At 41.0% G+C, this 18449-nt stretch overlaps 1 protein-coding gene across 1 annotated transcript in view; it reads right to left on the bottom strand.

Moving 5' to 3' along the window:
• The window catches only part of LOC149445616 (mucin-5AC-like), a 156850-nt gene that overhangs the window by 65558 nt on the left and 72843 nt on the right, over positions 1-18449 (bottom strand). Inside the window, exons 14-17 of the mRNA XM_089653502.1 lie at positions 17928-18065; positions 9060-9224; positions 8232-8326; positions 407-533 (exon numbers count right to left, since the gene is read on the bottom strand). Of these exons, the coding sequence (XP_089509628.1) occupies positions 407-533; positions 8232-8326; positions 9060-9224; positions 17928-18065 (525 nt within the window). The remainder of the gene's footprint in view (positions 1-406; positions 534-8231; positions 8327-9059; positions 9225-17927; positions 18066-18449) is intronic.

Raw genomic sequence — 18449 nt, 5'->3', positions numbered from 1 at the left:
ACCCATTCCCAACTGACTATGTTTGTTGGTCCACACACATACAAATGAAATGAATGGTCTCTCAAGTTAAACCCCAATATAAAAATAATCTTACTAGAACATTCTCTCTACGCTCACTAGGATCAAAATGAATGGATCTGAATTAATCTGGTTCATTCATTATACCATTACGTTATATTGGATGCTTCAAATATTAAAAAAATGTCCAAACTATCACATCACATCATCTGAATTAAATAAATGAATATGAATACATTTGTTGTTCTCATTATAATTTATTTCAGATTAGCTGAAATTCGTTACTATTGTGATTTAAAGATTCAAATACATCTGAATCATGCAAACTTTGTCCAAAATGTGATTAATAACAAAACAAATTACACATGTCTACTAATTTGTCACTTACCACAGGCATGTTTTCTCCATCCAAATAGGACAATACCATGTGTAGCACATGCCCATGCATAGGAGGAAAAAACAGCACACAACTGGTCTTCGGATTTTTTAGATGAGCAGGTATCAAAGAGGCATTTCTTAAAGGGAAAGGTTGATAAGAAAAACAATGATTTTAGGGTTTGTTTTGGGGGGACGATTCAATGTACATGTTTGCAATGCAGTGGTATGGGTTTTCATGTATTAAGACAGGTGGCAAGGAGGATAAATAACTCCTCACAACCTGTCAAACACCTTTTGAAAATTGACCCACAGTGAACAAGGGCTACCACATGTGTAAACAAGCCCTTGCAGGGAGACAAAGTGCTCAGCTTTGAAAGAGGCTGACCCACTTAACTGATGAGTCATAAAAACCATGACCACATATACACTAGTAGTATACAGTTGCAAGAAAAAGTATGTGAACCCCTTGGGATTACGTGGAGTTTTGCATGAATTGGGCATAAAATGTGCTCTGAATCTAAGTCACAACAATAGAAGAACACAGTCTGCTGAACATAATACTACACAAACATTAGATGTTGCCATGGTTTAATTGCACATAACATGTAAACATTCACAGTGCAGGGAGGAAAAAGTATGTGAGGCCCTAGCTTAATGACTTCTCCCAGAGCTAATTGGAGCCAGGAGTGAGCCAACCTTGACTCCAATCAGTGTGATGATATTGGATGTGTTGCTGATAGCTGTCCTGTCCTTAAAAAAAACACACCTGTTTTGGGTTTACTGGTTTCAAGAAGCACTGTCTGATGTGAACCATGCCTCGCAGAAAAGAGCTCTCAGAAGACCTACGATCAAGAATTGTTGACTTGCATGAAGCTGGAAAGGGTTACAAAAGTATCTCCAAAAGCCTTGATGTTCATGTGTCCACGGTAAGACAGACTGTCTACAAATGGAGAAAGTTTAGCACTGTTGCTACTCTCCCTAAGCGTGGTCGTCCTGTAAAAATGACTGCAAGAGCACAGCGCAGAATGCTGCATGAGGTAAAGAAGAATCCCAGAGTGTCAGCTAAAGACCTACAGAAATCTCTGGCACATGCTAACATTTTTGTTGACACATCTACAATAAGGAAAACATTAAACAAGAATGGAGTACATGAGAGGACACCACAGAGGAAGCCATTGCTGTCCAAAAAGAATATTGCAGCATGTTTGAAGTTTGCAAAAGAGCACGTGGATGTTCCACAGCACTACTGGCAAAATATACTGTGGTCAGATGAAACCCAGATTGAGTTGTTTGGGAAGAACACACAACACTATGTGTGGAGAAAAATAGGCACAGCACACCAACATCCAATCCTCATCCCCACTGTAAAACATGGCAGAGGGAGCATCATGGTTTGGGGCTGATTTGCTGCCTCAGGGCCTGGACAGATTGTTGTCATTGATGGGACAATGAATTCCAGAGTTTATCAAGACATTTTGCAGGAAAACGTACGACCATCTGTCCGCCACCTGAAGCTCCGCAGATGATGGGTGATGCAACAGGACAATGACCCAAAGCATACAAGGAATTCAACAAAACAATGGCTGCAACAGCACAGAATACGCCTTCTGGAGTGGCCCAGTCAGAGTCCTGACCTCAACCCGATTGAAATGCTGTGGCATGACCTTAAGAGAGCGATTCACACCAGACATCCCAAGAATATTGCTACACTGAAACAGTTTTGTGAAGAGGAGTGGTCCAAAATTACTCCAGATCATTGTGCAGGTCTGATCTGCAACTATAGGAAACGTTTAATCAAAATAGAAAAAAATAGAAAAAAACAACAGTGAGCGCTAATCCTGAAAGCGGCTAGGCACTCTAAGCAACCAATATATACTTAAATGAAATAACATAAAATAAGTGCAGCGCTAAAAGTATTAAAACAAATATAAGTTCACTGAAAGTCTTGGTCATATGGACGTGTCCAGTGACAAATGAGGATTCAGAATTGGTGATCCGTGTGGAAACGGCTGAAAAAACGCACTCACCAGAAATAAGACACATAAACGCAGTGTGCATCTAGTGCTCATGGATCCTCAATCCAGAGGGGGGTAAAGCTGGTCCGGTTACAGGAATGGTGGGTCCCTCCTCTGTGGATGCAGCAACAGATCCTCCTGCTCCCGATTAGGTGTAGGATTCCAAGATCAAGATTCTGCAAGCAAAAGCTCCACAAGGGAGTTTTGGGGAAGGACACCCATAGTGTAGTAAGGTTATAAAAAGCAGCTTTATTAAAATAATATCCAATTCAAAGTAGGCAGGTATCATAAAGATGTGTCAGCAAGACAAACTAACCCTGACACTCTGAATAATGGCCGCCGGGCCTCCACGTGGCTCCGGCGGCGTAGCGTCTCGACGTCCAGGCTCCTCCTTACGCGTTACGTACATCTTCAGAGGTATGGAACCATTGGCGTGATGACGCGAATAGGCGCATATAAATAGGCATAATGACGCATGCGCGGTTACGTATGCGCCAGTGTGCAATAACTAAGGCGCATGTGCGTGGCTCCGTCTTCCATTTTAAAGGAGCTCGAAGACACAGGATGGAAGGGCAAGAATGCCCTATGCTTGACAGATGAATGTCAATGAAGACAAGTTCAACAACGGTGTGTAATACACCCATATTGAAGACAATCTGATTCAGATCTATATAAAAATATCAAATAGGCGCGATAGCGCCAATGTGTTGAACTTATTTCCAGTTAGATAGTATAATTTCAGTAAATGTATATACATGCGTCATTATATCTTTGCAAATTAAAATTTATCAACATTCAAAACGACATCATATGTATAAAAGTTATGTGCCAGAAAGAAGTTCTCAGAGGGTGAAAATAAAATTAAAATAAAAAGACTGCAGAACTAGATCTGCACCAACCTCGAAACTAATGACACATGTGAGAATCATTAAAAGATCAATAAAAAATGCTTAGATAGAAACGCATGTGTGAAGGTCAAACCATGCGTCTATAACATGGAAAAAGGGGAGAGAATAATAGTTTCAATTCACGTCACCCATTAGCAATAAAGCAGTTAAGGTCTAGGTCTATGTTGAGCCCCGCTGGATGGGAAGTACCCAATTCAAAAATGTGTTTAGTCTCCAGCTGGGAAACTGCTCTCGCTTTATGTGTACCCCTCCAATGTGGGGTGACTAAGTCGATCCCCACAAACTTGAGTGATGTGGGATCCCTATGGTGAAAACGTCTGTAATGTAGGGATAATGAATGGTCTTTGTATCCTTTTCTGATGTTAGCAATGTGTTCCCGAAGGCGGTCTCTAAGCCTCCTGGTGGTCCGGCCAATATATTGTTTGGAGCACGGGCATTCAAGCAGATAGACTACAAATTTGCTGTCACAACTAATAAATTTATCTATTTCATATGTCTTATGTGTTTGACTAGAACTATAGGAATAAGTTTTCTTCTTTCTACTTCCATTGCACTTACAGGCAATGCACCTATTACAGGGGTAAAAACCTTTCATATTAAACAATGTGAGTGATTTAACAGGAGGGTTAATAATGTTAGGAGATATTTTATCTCTAAGAATGGCTGGTCTCCGAAAAATTACTTCAGGTGTATCAGGAAGTATGTTATTCAAAACTGGATCTGATTTTAATATATTCCAATTTCTCCTGATGATATGTTTAACCGCACTATGTTGGACAGAGAAGGTAGTGATAAACGGACAAAAAATGTCATTAATTTTCTTAGAATTGGTACCTAAAAGTTCCTCCTGGCTAATCTGGGTGATATCTAAGATAGTGTTATCTAGGGATACCCCATTATAGCCCTTCTCCAAAAAACGTTCTTTCAAAATATTGGCTTGTATCTGAAAATCTGAGGTGTTAGTACAATTTCTTCTCAGTCTAAGCAATTGTCCTTTAGGGACGTTAGCAAGCCAGCTGGGATGGTGGCAACTATCCAAAGGAATATAGCTATTCCGATCGGACGACTTGAAAAACGTTTTGGTGATAATTTTATTGTCTACCCTCACCAAGGTGAGGTCTAAAAAACTAACTTCTTCATGACTGAAGTTATAGGTGAGTCTAATATTTTGATTATTGTAGTTCAAGGTAGTGAAAAAGATTTCTAGCGATTGTGTATTCCCATTCCACAACAAGAGAATGTCGTCAATATATCTCCTATAGAAGACCAATTCTGGCCAGTCCCTAGAGTATATAATCTCTTCCTCCCAGAAGGACATAAATAGATTGGCAAGATTGGGGGCGAATTTCGCCCCCATAGCCACACCCTTTATTTGTAAATAATATTTGCCATCAAACCACATGTAATTCTTAACCATTGCAAATTCAAGTAGTTCTATAATGAAATCAATATGTGTAGAACCAAGAGGGCTCTGCTGTCTTAGGTAACATTCTGCGGCTCTCATTCCATCTGCATGGTTAATGTTACTGTACAGCGATTCAACATCTGCTGTAACCAATATTGTAGATGGAGTGATAACTGCATCCTTAATGGCATTTAGGACCTGTTTAGTGTCCTTGAGATATGAAGGGGTGTGGACCACTAGTGGCTGAAGATAATGGTCTATGTATTGTCCGATCTTGGAGCAAAGGGAATTGATCCCACTGACAATTGGCCTTCCTGGGGGTCTCAAAGGCTCCTTATGAATCTTAGGTAAGATATAGAGGATTGGTATTTTAGGTGCCTTGGGACAGAGAAAGTCCCTTTCTTTTTTGTTGATGATATCTCTCTCAAAGCCTGTCTTTATGATAGCTTTCAGGGCGTTCTTAAAGGTCGTTGTAGGATTATAATTAAGGGGAAGGTAAGTGGAGGAATCTTTCAAGATATTGTATACTTCCTCCATGTAATCCTGTTTGTTAAGGACTACTATTCCTCCACCTTTATCCGCAGGGCGGATGACCAAGTCATTTTTCTCTAGCAGTGTTTTAGTTGCATGTTTAAGACTTGCATCTGCATATACTTTCTTAATCTGTAATTTCTGTAAGTCTCTTAAGGTTTGATCTCTAAAGAGACCCACTGCAGAATTAGTTTGTGGTGGAGGGTTGAATGTGGATGCATTACTGAGGTTAGAAGAATTCCTATTTTTATTCATAGTTAAATCTGTAGCAATGGGATTAGTTAGGAAATGTCTTTTTATGGACAATTTTCTAGCAAACTTGTGCACGTCTATGAACGTCTCAAATTTGTTAAGGGATCTAGCCGGCGCGTACTTTAATCCTTTATCTAGGAGCTTCAGTTCATTATCTGAAAGGGATGTAGTACTCAGATTAAAAATACCTTTACCTATTATACCTTCCTCCTTTTTTGGGGATCTATGTATTCTTCTTCCTCCTCTCTTTCCTCTTGGTCTGCACTCCTTTTTCTTATCCTGCCTGATCCTAAAAAACGTTGTTCCTGATTATTATAATAGTGATAATCATTAGTATTATAGACCCTAGGAGTTACTGGAGGGTAATAGTTAGGAGCAGGATTTCTCGGAGGGTTGTAAGATTTTTTGTGTGGTTTCTTATAGTTCTTATTATGATTTCTTCGAGAGGGGTAGTACCCTTTATCATTCGATTGTATCTCAGGTCCCTTTCGGTAATACCCCCCATGTTGAGCTGGTCTAGCAGGGCTGTGTTGATAATTCCTCTCAAGGGGATATGGTTGGTTAAAATTTTGCGGCGTCTGGTAGTTATTGGGGTGCCACCTAGAGTCTCTAAAACCCACATTAGAGTCAGGTAGATTGGATAGTGGTTCAAACCTATTAGAGGTTTTGATCTGATAGTCATTCTTATTGCTATTAGCATTTCTATTCCTATTTTTATTAGAATTTTTCCCTTTTGGGAGTGATAGCTTAGGTATAGGAGGTTTTGGGGACCTAGGTGTAGGTGCTGTAACAGGTATCTGCATGGCATCTAGGGGGTCCTCTTGCCATTTAAAAATCAGATTAGACTGGTAATCATTTAGATCACGTTGATACTTTTTTCTTTTTTTCTTTTTTTGTTCGTTTTCTATGTGCTCCAGATGTTTCTTTAATTTGTTAGACTCAGAGGTATATTCCTCATTACTTTTGTAGGGGATTAACCTTTCCCTAACTAAGTTAATTTCTTTGTCTCACATGGCCAGTTTCTTTTTCTTTCTGGCAATGATGAACTTCAGCAGATCTAAACCAGCTAAGTTAAAATACTGGTGCCATTCTGCCACTGCTGCAGTGTCATCAGAGTCAGGAGTAACATTCCACCTAAGGGCTCTCGGGACCATTTGTTCTCCAACGTATCTCTCTAAAAAGGAGACGTCCCATAGAGTTTTAACCTCAGTGGTGGTGAGATTGTTAAGATGTAAAAAAATACCCCTAAGGTCATTTGATTCATGGGTATGGGTGAAAAAATCAATAGATATGGCAGCTCTTGAGGCTCTAACATCAAAGATATCACCCATCCTAAATAGGAAAGCAGCTTCAAACTAAAATCGGTAACAGACAATCAAAATAGAAAAAAACAACAGTGAGCGCTAATCCTGAAAGCGGCTAGGCACTCTAAGCAACCAATATATACTTAAATGAAATAACATAAAATAAGTGCAGCGCTAAAAGTATTAAAACAAATATAAGTCCACTGAAAGTCTTGGTCATATGGACGTGTCCAGTGACAAATGAGGATTCAGAATTGGTGATCCGTGTGGAAACGGCTGAAAAAACGCACTCACCAGAAGTAAGACACATAAACGCAGTGTGCATCTAGTGCTCATGGATCCTCAATCCAGAGGGGGGTAAAGCTGGTCCGGTTACAGGAATGGTGGGTCCCTCCTCTGTGGATGCAGCAACAGATCCTCCTGCTCCCGATTAGGTGTAGGATTCCAAGATCAAGATTCTGCAAGCAAAAGCTCCACAAGGGAGTTATGGGGAAGGACACCCATAGTGTAGTAAGGTTATAAAAAGCAGCTTTATTAAAATAATATCCAATTCAAAGTAGGCAGGTATCATAAAGATGTGTCAGCAAGACAAACTAACCCTGACACTCTGAATAATGGCCGCCGGGCCTCCACGTGGCTCCGGCGGCGTAGCGTCTCGACGTCCAGGCTCCTCCTTACGCGTTACGTGCGCACGCACATCTTCAGAGGTATGGAACCATTGGCGTGATGACGCGAATAGGCGCATATAAATAGGCATAATGACGCATGCGCGGTTACGTATGCGCCAGTGTGCAATAAGTAAGGCGCATGTGCGTGGCTCCGTCTTCCATTTTAATGGAGCTCGAAGACACAGGATGGAAGGGCAAGAATGCCCTATGCTTGACAGATGAATGTCAATGAAGACAAGTTCAACAACGGTGTGTAATACACCCATATTGAAGACAATCTGATTCAGATCTATATAAAAATAACAAATAGGCGCGATAGCGCCAATGTGTTGAACTTATTTCCAGTTAGATAGTAGACCTTAACTGCTTTATTGCTAATGGGTGACGTGAATTGAAACTATTATTCTCTCCCCTTTTTCCATGTTATAGACGCATGGTTTGACCTTCACACATGCGTTTCTATCTAAGCATTTTTTATTGATCTTTTAATGATTCTCACATGTGTCATTAGTTTCGAGGTTGGTGCAGATCTAGTTCTGCAGTCTTTTTATTTTATTTTAGTTTCACCCTCTGAGAACTTCTGGCACATAACTTTTATACATATGATGTCGTTTTGAATGTTGATAAATTTTAATTTGCAAAGATATAATGACGCATGTATATACATTTACTGAAATTATACTATCTAACTGGAATACTAATTCATTTTCTTAGAGTGAACATTTACTGTAATTTTGTATGAGATAAAATACCTGATAGTACTTGTTAGGGCACAGTGAAGAAAAGCATGGGGCAAAAGGACCTTCAGTATCAAGCAATATTTGGCACCAGTAATGAGCGTACCTTTCTGTTTTTTAAGGAGAGAGAAAAGTGAAAATGGTTGGTGTGAATGTTTACAAAACAAAAGCATGCAGTCTGAACATTATATATTTATGGTACTTATATAGCACTGTCAATTTACACAGTGTGTTACATATATATATTGTACATTCACATCAGTCCCTAACCCTCATTCATACATGCACATACTAGGGGCAATTTAGACAGGATCCAATGAACCTACCATGTCTTTGGAGTGTGGGAGGAAACCCACACAGGCACAGGGAGAACATGCAAACTCTAGGCAGGTAGAGCCATGGCGGGATTTGAACCAGCGACCCTAGTACTGCCAGACAGAAGTGCTAACCATTTAGCCACTGTGCCAAACTATAATATAACATAATTTCCATAATCTTAGCTTTACAGTGTAAGGCTTCATTTACACTAGCGCAACTTGTCATGTGACTTTGGACATGACAAGTCACAGCCCATTCATTTCAATGGCACCCGTGCAACTTAAAATCACAGCGATTTCGAAAAGGTGCCTGCACTACTTTGGTGAGACTGTTGATGTGACTTAGGTTCATTGAGTGTAAAGTCAAAGTCACACTGAAAGTCACATCAAAGTCGCTCTCCAAAATCGCACTGGAAATCGCGTGAATGGTGCTTAATGCATAATTGACTCATTTGCTAATTACATTTGTGTTTGGTAAAATCCTTTACTAGATAATATAGAGTTAAGTGAGATAAGACAATCTTACCTATTTCTATGCTATACATGCAGGGATGTGTATAATCTGGTTCTACATTTCGACACTGATACTGAACCTTCCATGTATTGGCAAAAATAACAGCATTGTTCTCTAATGCTCCACTACTCGTTATGAAGTCATCTTTCTGGATACTATTGTAGTTTCCACAGAGACCTTGATAAAAATACACATAGAAGAATATTATACAGCATGTAGTGATACATTTAGAGCTGGACTCCAGGTAGATGCAAAAGACACAAATACATGCAGATCTGTATTCCTTAATACCTAATTAAATGTGCCTTAATTACATGCAGGCAGTAGAAGTATCGGTCCCATGTTGTCCTCTGGCTGCACTATATTGATCAATTGCTTGTGGCATGCAGGGGTAGTGATGTCCAGTTGAGGGAATGTATTAATAAACTAGACAAAATTGTTTTAACTACTATTTTATTTGTATTGCTAGCAAAGAGGGATTTAAATTTTTGGATTTAAAAATCTATAAAAATAATTCCAGACTAACCACAAGAACAAGAAAACCCACAGCTGAAACATGCTGCTCCATGCTGTGAATCACTATCACCACTCACTGATTACTGTTCTGCCCACTGGGCAGTTCCTCCATCTTGGAAGGACCTCCCCAGATATAGGAGTTTATCTATCTAAGGCCAAGGATTTGACAGATCATTTCAAACAGCAAGGATACTAGCATACATGTATTAGCAAGAACTTCAGATGACCACTTAGCCTCCCTAGCAGTCTGATTATGTCAATATTTCTGTGCTCAAAGTGGTACATTTTTTTGCATGGAAATATGTTGTATTTTTATTGTAGGCATCGGCCAGAAGAGATGGCCGGGGACTCTGCTGGGGGGACATCGCGGGAGCGAAGGAAAAGGTAAGTGCAAGAGGGAATCCCAGAGCAACGCTGCAGGGTAATCCCAAGTGTAGCTTGGGGTTACCGCTTTTAGTACTGAAAGTTAACCCTGAGCTACACTTGGGAATACCACCAGGGAGGTTAACACAGACTGGAACACAGTGATGAGTATCAGTAAAAATTAAATAAAGTATGATTTTTCATATATTTTGGACATGTCTAAAGATCCTTCTTTTCTGATCCAAGGTATATGAGTTAATCTTGGATCTTACAGGCTTCTCCCTGGTAAACGATCCTGCATCACTATTATAATCCTATACCCACAGTTGATCCAGAAGAAGGCAAAAAAACCATCAAAGCATGATCCAATTTGTTCCTGCACGGAAAAAAATTCCTTCATGAAATCCCGAGAGGCAATCGGATATTCTCTTAATCAAATTTACCTATAAATGTTAGTATCCAGTTATATTCTGTGTATCTAGGAAAGAATCCAGGCCTTTTTTAAAGCATTCCAAGGAGCTGGCCAGAGCCAACTTTTGAGGGAGTCTATTCCACATTATCACTGCTCTCAATGTGAAGAAACCTTTCCGCGTCTGGAGATTAAATTTCTTTTCCTCCAGATGTAAAGACAGCCCATTTGTTCTCTGTGATGACCTCAGGGTAAATAACTCTACACCAAGTTCCCTATATGAACCACTGATGTATTTATACATGTTGATCATATCCCCCCTTAATCTCCTCTTCTCAAGAGAGAATAAATTCAGTTCCTCTAATCTTTCCTCATATCTGAGCTCCTCCATGCCTCTTATCAGTTTGGTTTCCCTTCTCTGTACTTTCTCCAGTTCCCCAATGTTCTTTTTGTGAATTGGTGCCCAAAACTGAACTGCATATTCAGGATGAGGTATTACTAATGATTTGTACAGGGTTAAAATTATATCTCTCTCTCTGGAGTCTATACCTCTATTAATGCAAGAGAGAATTTTGCAGGGGCGCATGCGCGACCAGGGACGATGGCGGTCGCCTAATCGTTGAGCTCCGCTCATCCCCGGCCAGCATGGACTCACCCGTCACGTGTCTGTGCTCTCTCTCCACTCCGGGTGAGTCCCACTCCTTCGGCACCCGGCTCGGCACCAGGGAAAGGCTCCCCTGGGGAAGATAGGGCGCTGGAAGCCCTCCCCGCAGCCACAAGGTCTGCAGCCCTTACCGCTCCGGCGGTTTCTTTCAAGGTCGCAATCCCCGGCCTCTAGTGATAACAGGACCCCGGGGAGCGATCTCGGACCCCCCAGTGTACTACACCTCCCTGCAACATGACACAGCTGACAGCCTCTGCCCTGATCCATCCCCAGATGGAGGATTCTGACCCACAGGATATAAATGGAGGGGCAATAGATCACCATGCAGCAGGAATTCAGCAACCCTCTACCCAGATTTCCCAGCAGGCTGCATCATCATCTTCTCTCACACTTTCAGCGTTAGATGATAAATTGCAAGTATTTTTACGCAATATCACCGCATCCATTTCTGCTGAAGTTGGAAAATTGGCCTTGGATCTCAGGGGGGAAATAGCTCAGATTGGAGACTGCACGGATCAATTTGAAAATAAGTTTGATGAACTGGTGCAATACGTTCATGTTTTGGAGGAAGACAACGCATATCTGAAGCATTCCATGTCCCAAATGTAGCTCCAACAAGAGGACTTGGAAAACTATCCATATTCGCAGTTCGCCATAAATCCTTTCTGGAATTTAAAAGTGACAGACTCCAACTCTTCTGCGACCTGTCCCCGATTACCCTGGCCAAATGGCGAGCCCTGAAGCCGATCACCACACACCACACACCTTCAGCAACACCGTGTCCCGTATTGCTGGGGGTTCCCCTTTAAGCTGGTCATATCTAGGGACAATACTCAAGCTGTTCTCCGTGATCTTCAAGAGGCAGACTCTTTCCTAAAACAGCTGGGACTTCCACCTTTGTCAGATGATGTGTTCACGTTGCCATCTACACTATCACGTCCTTCCACCACCCCCAACAAGATCTGGACTCCAGTTTACGGAGGCCGGAAGAGACCCTCACGCACCCCACAACGTCCACGTCTTCCTCGGTCAATCGATCCGCCTGCCCGATGATTCTGTTTTGAATCCAGTGTTGATCCTTCCTTCCTGATTCACGCATGGTTTTTACACAAGTTTTTTTTCTTTGGCTGGCCGAACCCTTGTTGAGTGCATTATTGAGTGCATTATTCACTTTTGTTTTTCCTGGCCGGGATTGACGACCTTCCTGATTTGTCGGATGTCGTGCTGCTCCTGATTTTGTCTAGCCATTGGCCTAGACGACTTGGGTCTAGTTTATATCCTTACGGATATCTGTGTTTCCTACTGTGTTTTCTCTTTTCTGTGTTATTTTAATGTTTCAGGTCCCTACTATTCTTAGATTTGCCTCATCGATGATATCTCAATTATTCTTTATACGGGTACATTTGCTATTTGTATATTTATCTAATGATGACTTTATGGGTATTATCATACAATGTCAAAGGTCTTAACTCCATCCAAAAATGGTGGATTGCTTTGAAGGAATTTCCTCCTCCGGAGCAGACATTATTTTCGTCCAGGAGACCCATTTTAAGTCGACTGGCTCTTTTAGTTTTGCCTAGAGGTTTTTTTACAAATCCTACTCAGCTTTTGATCCCACTGGGAAAGCCAGAGTGGCTATTTTGATCCGGACACACTGCTCCCTTCGGGTCATTTCCTCCAAAGTTGACCCACGGGCTCGTTATATCATTTTGGAATGTATGTTTGCTGGTTCTCCCCTTATCCTGTTAAACTTGTATGCCCCGAACGTGGGTCAACTACATTTCCTCTCCCAAACCTTTGCTAGACTGAATGCCTTTACCACACCACATATGATCATTGGAGGTGATTTTAATTTAATCATGTCCCCCCACAAGGATAGGAGGGTACTGTTTGAATCCCCCCCAGTGTTCCACTTCAAAATCTTTTCGCAAATTGATAAGGGAACATCGTCTCTTTGATGCTTGGCAGATCAAGCATCCCCTTCATAAACAGTATACTTTCTACTCCACCCCTCATCAGAGTTTCTCCTGCTTGGACCATTTTTTCGTCTCTGCCCCCTTACTCCTTTTGGTTTCATCCGAAATCAATTCTATTACATGGTCCAATCACACTTGTTTGACTCCGAATCTTTTCTTCCCTGATTCTTTACCAAAAGCTTGTCATTGGCGTCTCAATGAGACCTTTCTCACTACTGCCCAACTCTCCCGGGGATTAGATATGTATTTTCAACACAATGTTGGCTCGGTGACTTCTTCCTCAATCCTTTGGGAGGCCCACAAGGCAGTTTTTCAGGGAATATGTATCTCTATAGGCTCCTGTTTGAAAAAATCCTCAGCCAGCGCCAAGGCTTCTCTCATTCGCCAATTATCCTTGGCCGAGCGTCAACTGCTAATCAAACCGTCCATAACCCATCTTCGTAGGGTTACTTCCCTACGTGACCAAATCAAAGCTCTTGACTCACATAGATCTGTGTAATCACTTCTTTAGGTCAAACAGAAATTTTATGAATTCTCCAATAAGCCCCACCATATGCGAGTCAACAGGCTTAAAATGAAATCTTCTTCCTCGCTACCAGACTATCTTCTTCAATCAGATGGTACACCTACATATGACCCTCATGTAATGGCCTCACTTTTTGGATCATATTATAAGACTCTCTAAAACTGTTTAACCCCAGATCTTCATCCCCCTCTTCTTAAAACATCATTCGATGCCTTCTTTGAGTCATTCTCTTTGCCGCAGATATCACCCTCTGACCTTTCAGCCCTTAATGCTGATATCTCATCTGAGGAGCTGTTTGATACGATTAAGCAGCTCCCTTCTTACAAATCACCGGGACCTGATGGCTTACCGTATTCTTATTACAAGATGTTCATAGGCATTTTGGCCCCACATCTTCTCTCTCTGTTTCATGATCTCTTAAGAGGTATCCCCCCCATTCTATTCCAGACAATTACCGCCCCATTGCCCTGTTAAACTCTGATTACAAAATATTCACTATGATTCTGGCCAATATGCTCTCTGGATTCATATCCAAGCTCATACACAGGGACCAAGTGGGCTTTGTGCCGGCCAGACACGCTGCGGACAATACCAGGAGGTCTATTGACCTGATTAACCGAACTTCATCCCCTGCTATATTGCTGAGTTTGGATGCTCAAAAAGCTTTTGATCGCCTTAGTTGGCCCTACATGTTTATGGTCTTGGAGAGATTTGGTTTCCGGGGCCCATTTGTGGCGGCCTTGAAAGTCCTTTACTCCTCCCCATCCTCAGAGGTCAGATTGTCTTTGTTTCTTTCTCCTTCTTTCAAGATGTTGAACAGTACGAGGCAGGGTTGCCCACTTTTCCTTTACTGTTTATCCTTTGCCTAGAGCCGCTGGCAATTGCCATTCGATCTAACCCTGACATACGAGGGATACATTCCCACGGGCGTGAATACAAATTGTCCCTGTTTGCAGACGATATCCTTTTAAATCTAACTAGCCCTTGCACCTCTCTTCCGGTTCTTCATAAAACTTTACAATTATTTGGGACCCTGTCAGGCTACAAGGTAAATACATCCAAACCGAAGCACTCCTACTTCATATCCCACCCAATATATTAACCTCTCTCCAAGCGTCTTACCAATATCGTTGGTGTACCCACTCGCTGAAGTATTTGGGTACCAACCTTACTTCTTCCTACCATTCCATATATGAGGCTAATTTTCCCCCCCTATTTGTTGCCATTTCCCATTCCTTAAATGTTTGGGACACCTTGCCTATTTCCTTTCTTGGACGTATAAATGTTATAAAAATGACCGTACTGCCCAAACATTTGTATCTATTTGCAACTCTCCCCATCCCTATCCCTATGTCTAAGCTGCACTCCATCCAAAAATCTCTCTTACGTTTTATTTGGCATAACAAACAACATAGAATTGCACGCACTTTACTCCTTTCTTTACGCTCTAGGGGAGGCTTAGGAGTGATATTGTGACCTATTACTATGCCACCCACCTTCGATCTTTAATTTCCTGGTCCACCAGATGCCCCCCTAACAAATGGACTGAGATTGAAACCTTACAACTAACTCCGACCCAATTATGCTCTCTGCTCTGGGATATGTCAGCGGCGGCCATCGCTTCTCACCGACACCTTTTACTTGGACCCATGAAATTCTCCTTGTCTATCTGGAGGACATGCAGGGTTAAATTCGCTTTGTCCTCTGATTGCTCCCCTCTGACTAATGTTCTTTTTAATCCCTCCATTCCGAATAGTTTGTCCTTACACCGAATGCTCCCATGGGCCTCAGCTGATCTTTTCCAACTGTGTCATCTGGTCCATCCCGTAACTCGGAAATTTAAATCATTTTCCGACATCCAAAAAAATACCCACATACCTCCCCAACACTTCTATGTTTATTTGCAGATACATTATTTTTTTCTACCCTGTCACCCTCATTGACTCTGGAAAAGCCTACACCCTTTGAGCGCCTGTGTATTCAGGGCCCACATCAAAAGGGCACAATCTCCAATACATATAAGCTCCTGATGGATGTCCCTCCTTTAACTATTGATACCCATCGCTATATGCGTAAGTGGTCCCAGTTTCTCCGCTGTGACATTGACTTGTTGCAGTGGAAGAAAATATGGGAGAATGCACCTCTATGTGTGTAGTCTATAAAGAAAATTCTTACAAAATCATAATGCTGTGGTATCGAATCCCTGATGTGCTCCATTCCTGAGTGCTTCTCCTGCCTGCTGGTGCTGCGGGAGGGAAACCGGCTCCCTTTTTCCCTTTTTTGATGATTCACATCAATCATGATGCCCAACAGCTGAGAAACCACCCAAAGAAAAATAAAAATGCGACTGAAACACGTTCCACAAGATCATTTGTGACCCACAAAATAGAATTCCTGCAGATGACAACTGTAATATACAAGGGGGCAGGGTCTCCTGGTGATATCATGGGCCATATATGGACATGTCCAAAAATTTGGTCACTGATGTCACTGGGATCCAGCCCCTTGGCTTACATGGTTGAGATTCCCAGCCATGTATGTCAATGGGGCTGGTGATATAACTCATTATTAAGAATTCATTGGTGCCTGCATCCGTCAACATCCTTAAAGTGGTTCGAAACTCTTACATATACCTAGTGAAGTGATCAGCCTTAGGTGATACACAGAAATTAAACAAATCCTCCTACATAAGTTGTACCTGTTTATCTGAAGTCTTCTCTTCTCTACATTTGTTCAACGTTCAGAAATTATACAGCTTGCCTGACCTTTCAGAAAGAAGGGGGCAGGGGGCTGAAGTTATACTCTGCAGAGCTCAGTGAGAAAAGTTCTGAGAGCTAATTGGAGGGAAGGAACATACCCTCCTTCACACAGTACACAGGAACAAAGCTGAGGCTGTGTACTGGAGCTCCCCCCCTCCTTCCCCATCACCTTTTTTCTCCTGGTATCAGGAAAACTGTCAGAAGTGACTCATACAGATATAAGAGGAATGAAGAGAACTGAGGCAACAGATAGAAATGGCACTTAGTGCTCTGAAATTAGTCAACCACACACACTATAGAGGGATATGCGTCATTCATGTCTGAGATTTACAATCACTTTAACAACCATTGAAGTTACCAGCCCCATTCACTTACATGGTTGGGTATTCCCTGTGGGGTCAGTGATGTCAGTGGTTGTTAAGGAGTTGGCAGTGCCTGTACCACCAACATCCTTAACCCCTTAATGCCAGCGTCACACATATATGCTGCCTACAAAACTGGGCTTTTTTTTGTGGGGCTGCATGCACCATGCGCATTGCTCCCAGCACAAAGACCAGGGTGTCACTGAGAGCCCCGAGTCCCGTTCTAACGATCAGGACCTGAAACTCTTGATTACAGATTACCTGATTGCTGTGATAGCCTCTCACAGTGATCAGTCACTGTGAAGCCCGCCCCATGTTTTCTTTCTTTCTAAATGTAGGAGAGAGATACATTGTATCTAACTCTCTCCTCACAGAGAGAAAAAACAGTGTGTTAAAAAAAAAGAAAAAGAAATAAATATTAAAAAATAAAATAAAAAATAAAAAAAAATACCCAGAGCAAGGTTTGATCTTGGTGAGTGCCAGGGTAAGTGTTTGGGTCAGAGGTCAGGGTCAAACGTCAGGACTAGGGTCATAGGTCAGGATTTGTTTTTATTTTTTAAAATTAGTATCAGTGTCAGTAGGTAGGACAAAAAAAAAGAAAAAAGCAAAATGTGCTCAATTGTTTCTGGGGTACTATGGGTACAAAGAACAATTTATTTGGGGTTATTCTTTGGTGGTAGATTATAGTAGTAACAAGAAACACACAACTAAATTTTTTAAAAAAAATGTTATTTACTATGTTGGGCCAATTTGCCTTTGATAATAAGAAAAAAAATCAGAAGATATCAATTTACCACCAAATGAAATCCCAATGTGTCCTGAAAAAAACAAGGTATAATCTATCTGGATACACAAAGTAGTTGTGATGATATATACGGTTTTACTAACACATGTCAAAGTTGCAAAATTTTACTTAGGCATTGAGTTGTTTTGTTGAAGGGGTTAACAACTATTGACAGTGGGAAACTAACTGTCATGTATAATGAACATGAACTTGTGCTCGGACTGAACCTCATTCCTAACTAAGAAGTATATTGCTATTTTACAGGAAGAATCCAAAATAAAAAGTACATATTTTTCAGGGAACTGTTTAGGTTCAATTGACCTTTCTAAATGTTACCTATAAGATATCAAATCCTCACTTTTTGAGTTCAGATTCACTTTAAGCTAACCTGTTGCTTTGCCTTGTATGGGCAAAACAAAAGTTCCTTTCTAAAGTTATTTTGGCAACATTTTTCATCTTTTTAATGTATAAACCCTTAAAATAACAGTTTGTATACATTTTCTGCAAGGAATATTGATTACCACACAATTTCCCCTTGTAGACTGGGTCAATAATAATAAACAGCTGCATAATCGGTTTGAGCTGCACCTCCAAGTAGAAGCCCATGTTGGTGTACACAATCATGTAGAATGAGGATGCCCAGCAAACATTGACATTGGCTGCAGGGGAAAAAAAAGGCATAAATCATCTTCATCTTTACAGAGGAATTACTTTTACCAATAAAAAGAGAAAAGTGTATTTGTGCAAAGAAAAGTACAGAATAATCTCTCTGGTCTCTAGTTTTTTGTTTGTTTGTTTTTTAACATAGGTGTATATTTATGTAGAGAATCTTTTTACACATCGTGGGTCTTCTCTGTGCATGCAACTCTCAGAGGAAAGGCTGTTTATTGACATTTGAACTTCTCTTCTCTGATTGAATGAAATACACTGTGGATGGACATAATGTGGAGTAAAAGTATAAAGAAATGAGATTTGTGCCCATGATCTTGTGAGATGTATATGTTGATAAAAATAAAATAAAAGTAAATAAAAGATTATGGTTG

This window comes from Staurois parvus, unplaced genomic scaffold (genome assembly GCF_062004578.1).
Source record: "Staurois parvus isolate SC_StPar_1 unplaced genomic scaffold, SC_StPar_1.0 ptg000715l, whole genome shotgun sequence".
Classification (NCBI taxonomy): domain Eukaryota; kingdom Metazoa; phylum Chordata; class Amphibia; order Anura; family Ranidae; genus Staurois; species Staurois parvus.
The sequence above is the reverse complement of the archived record's forward strand: the minus strand, read 5'-3'. Positions and strand labels throughout refer to the sequence as shown.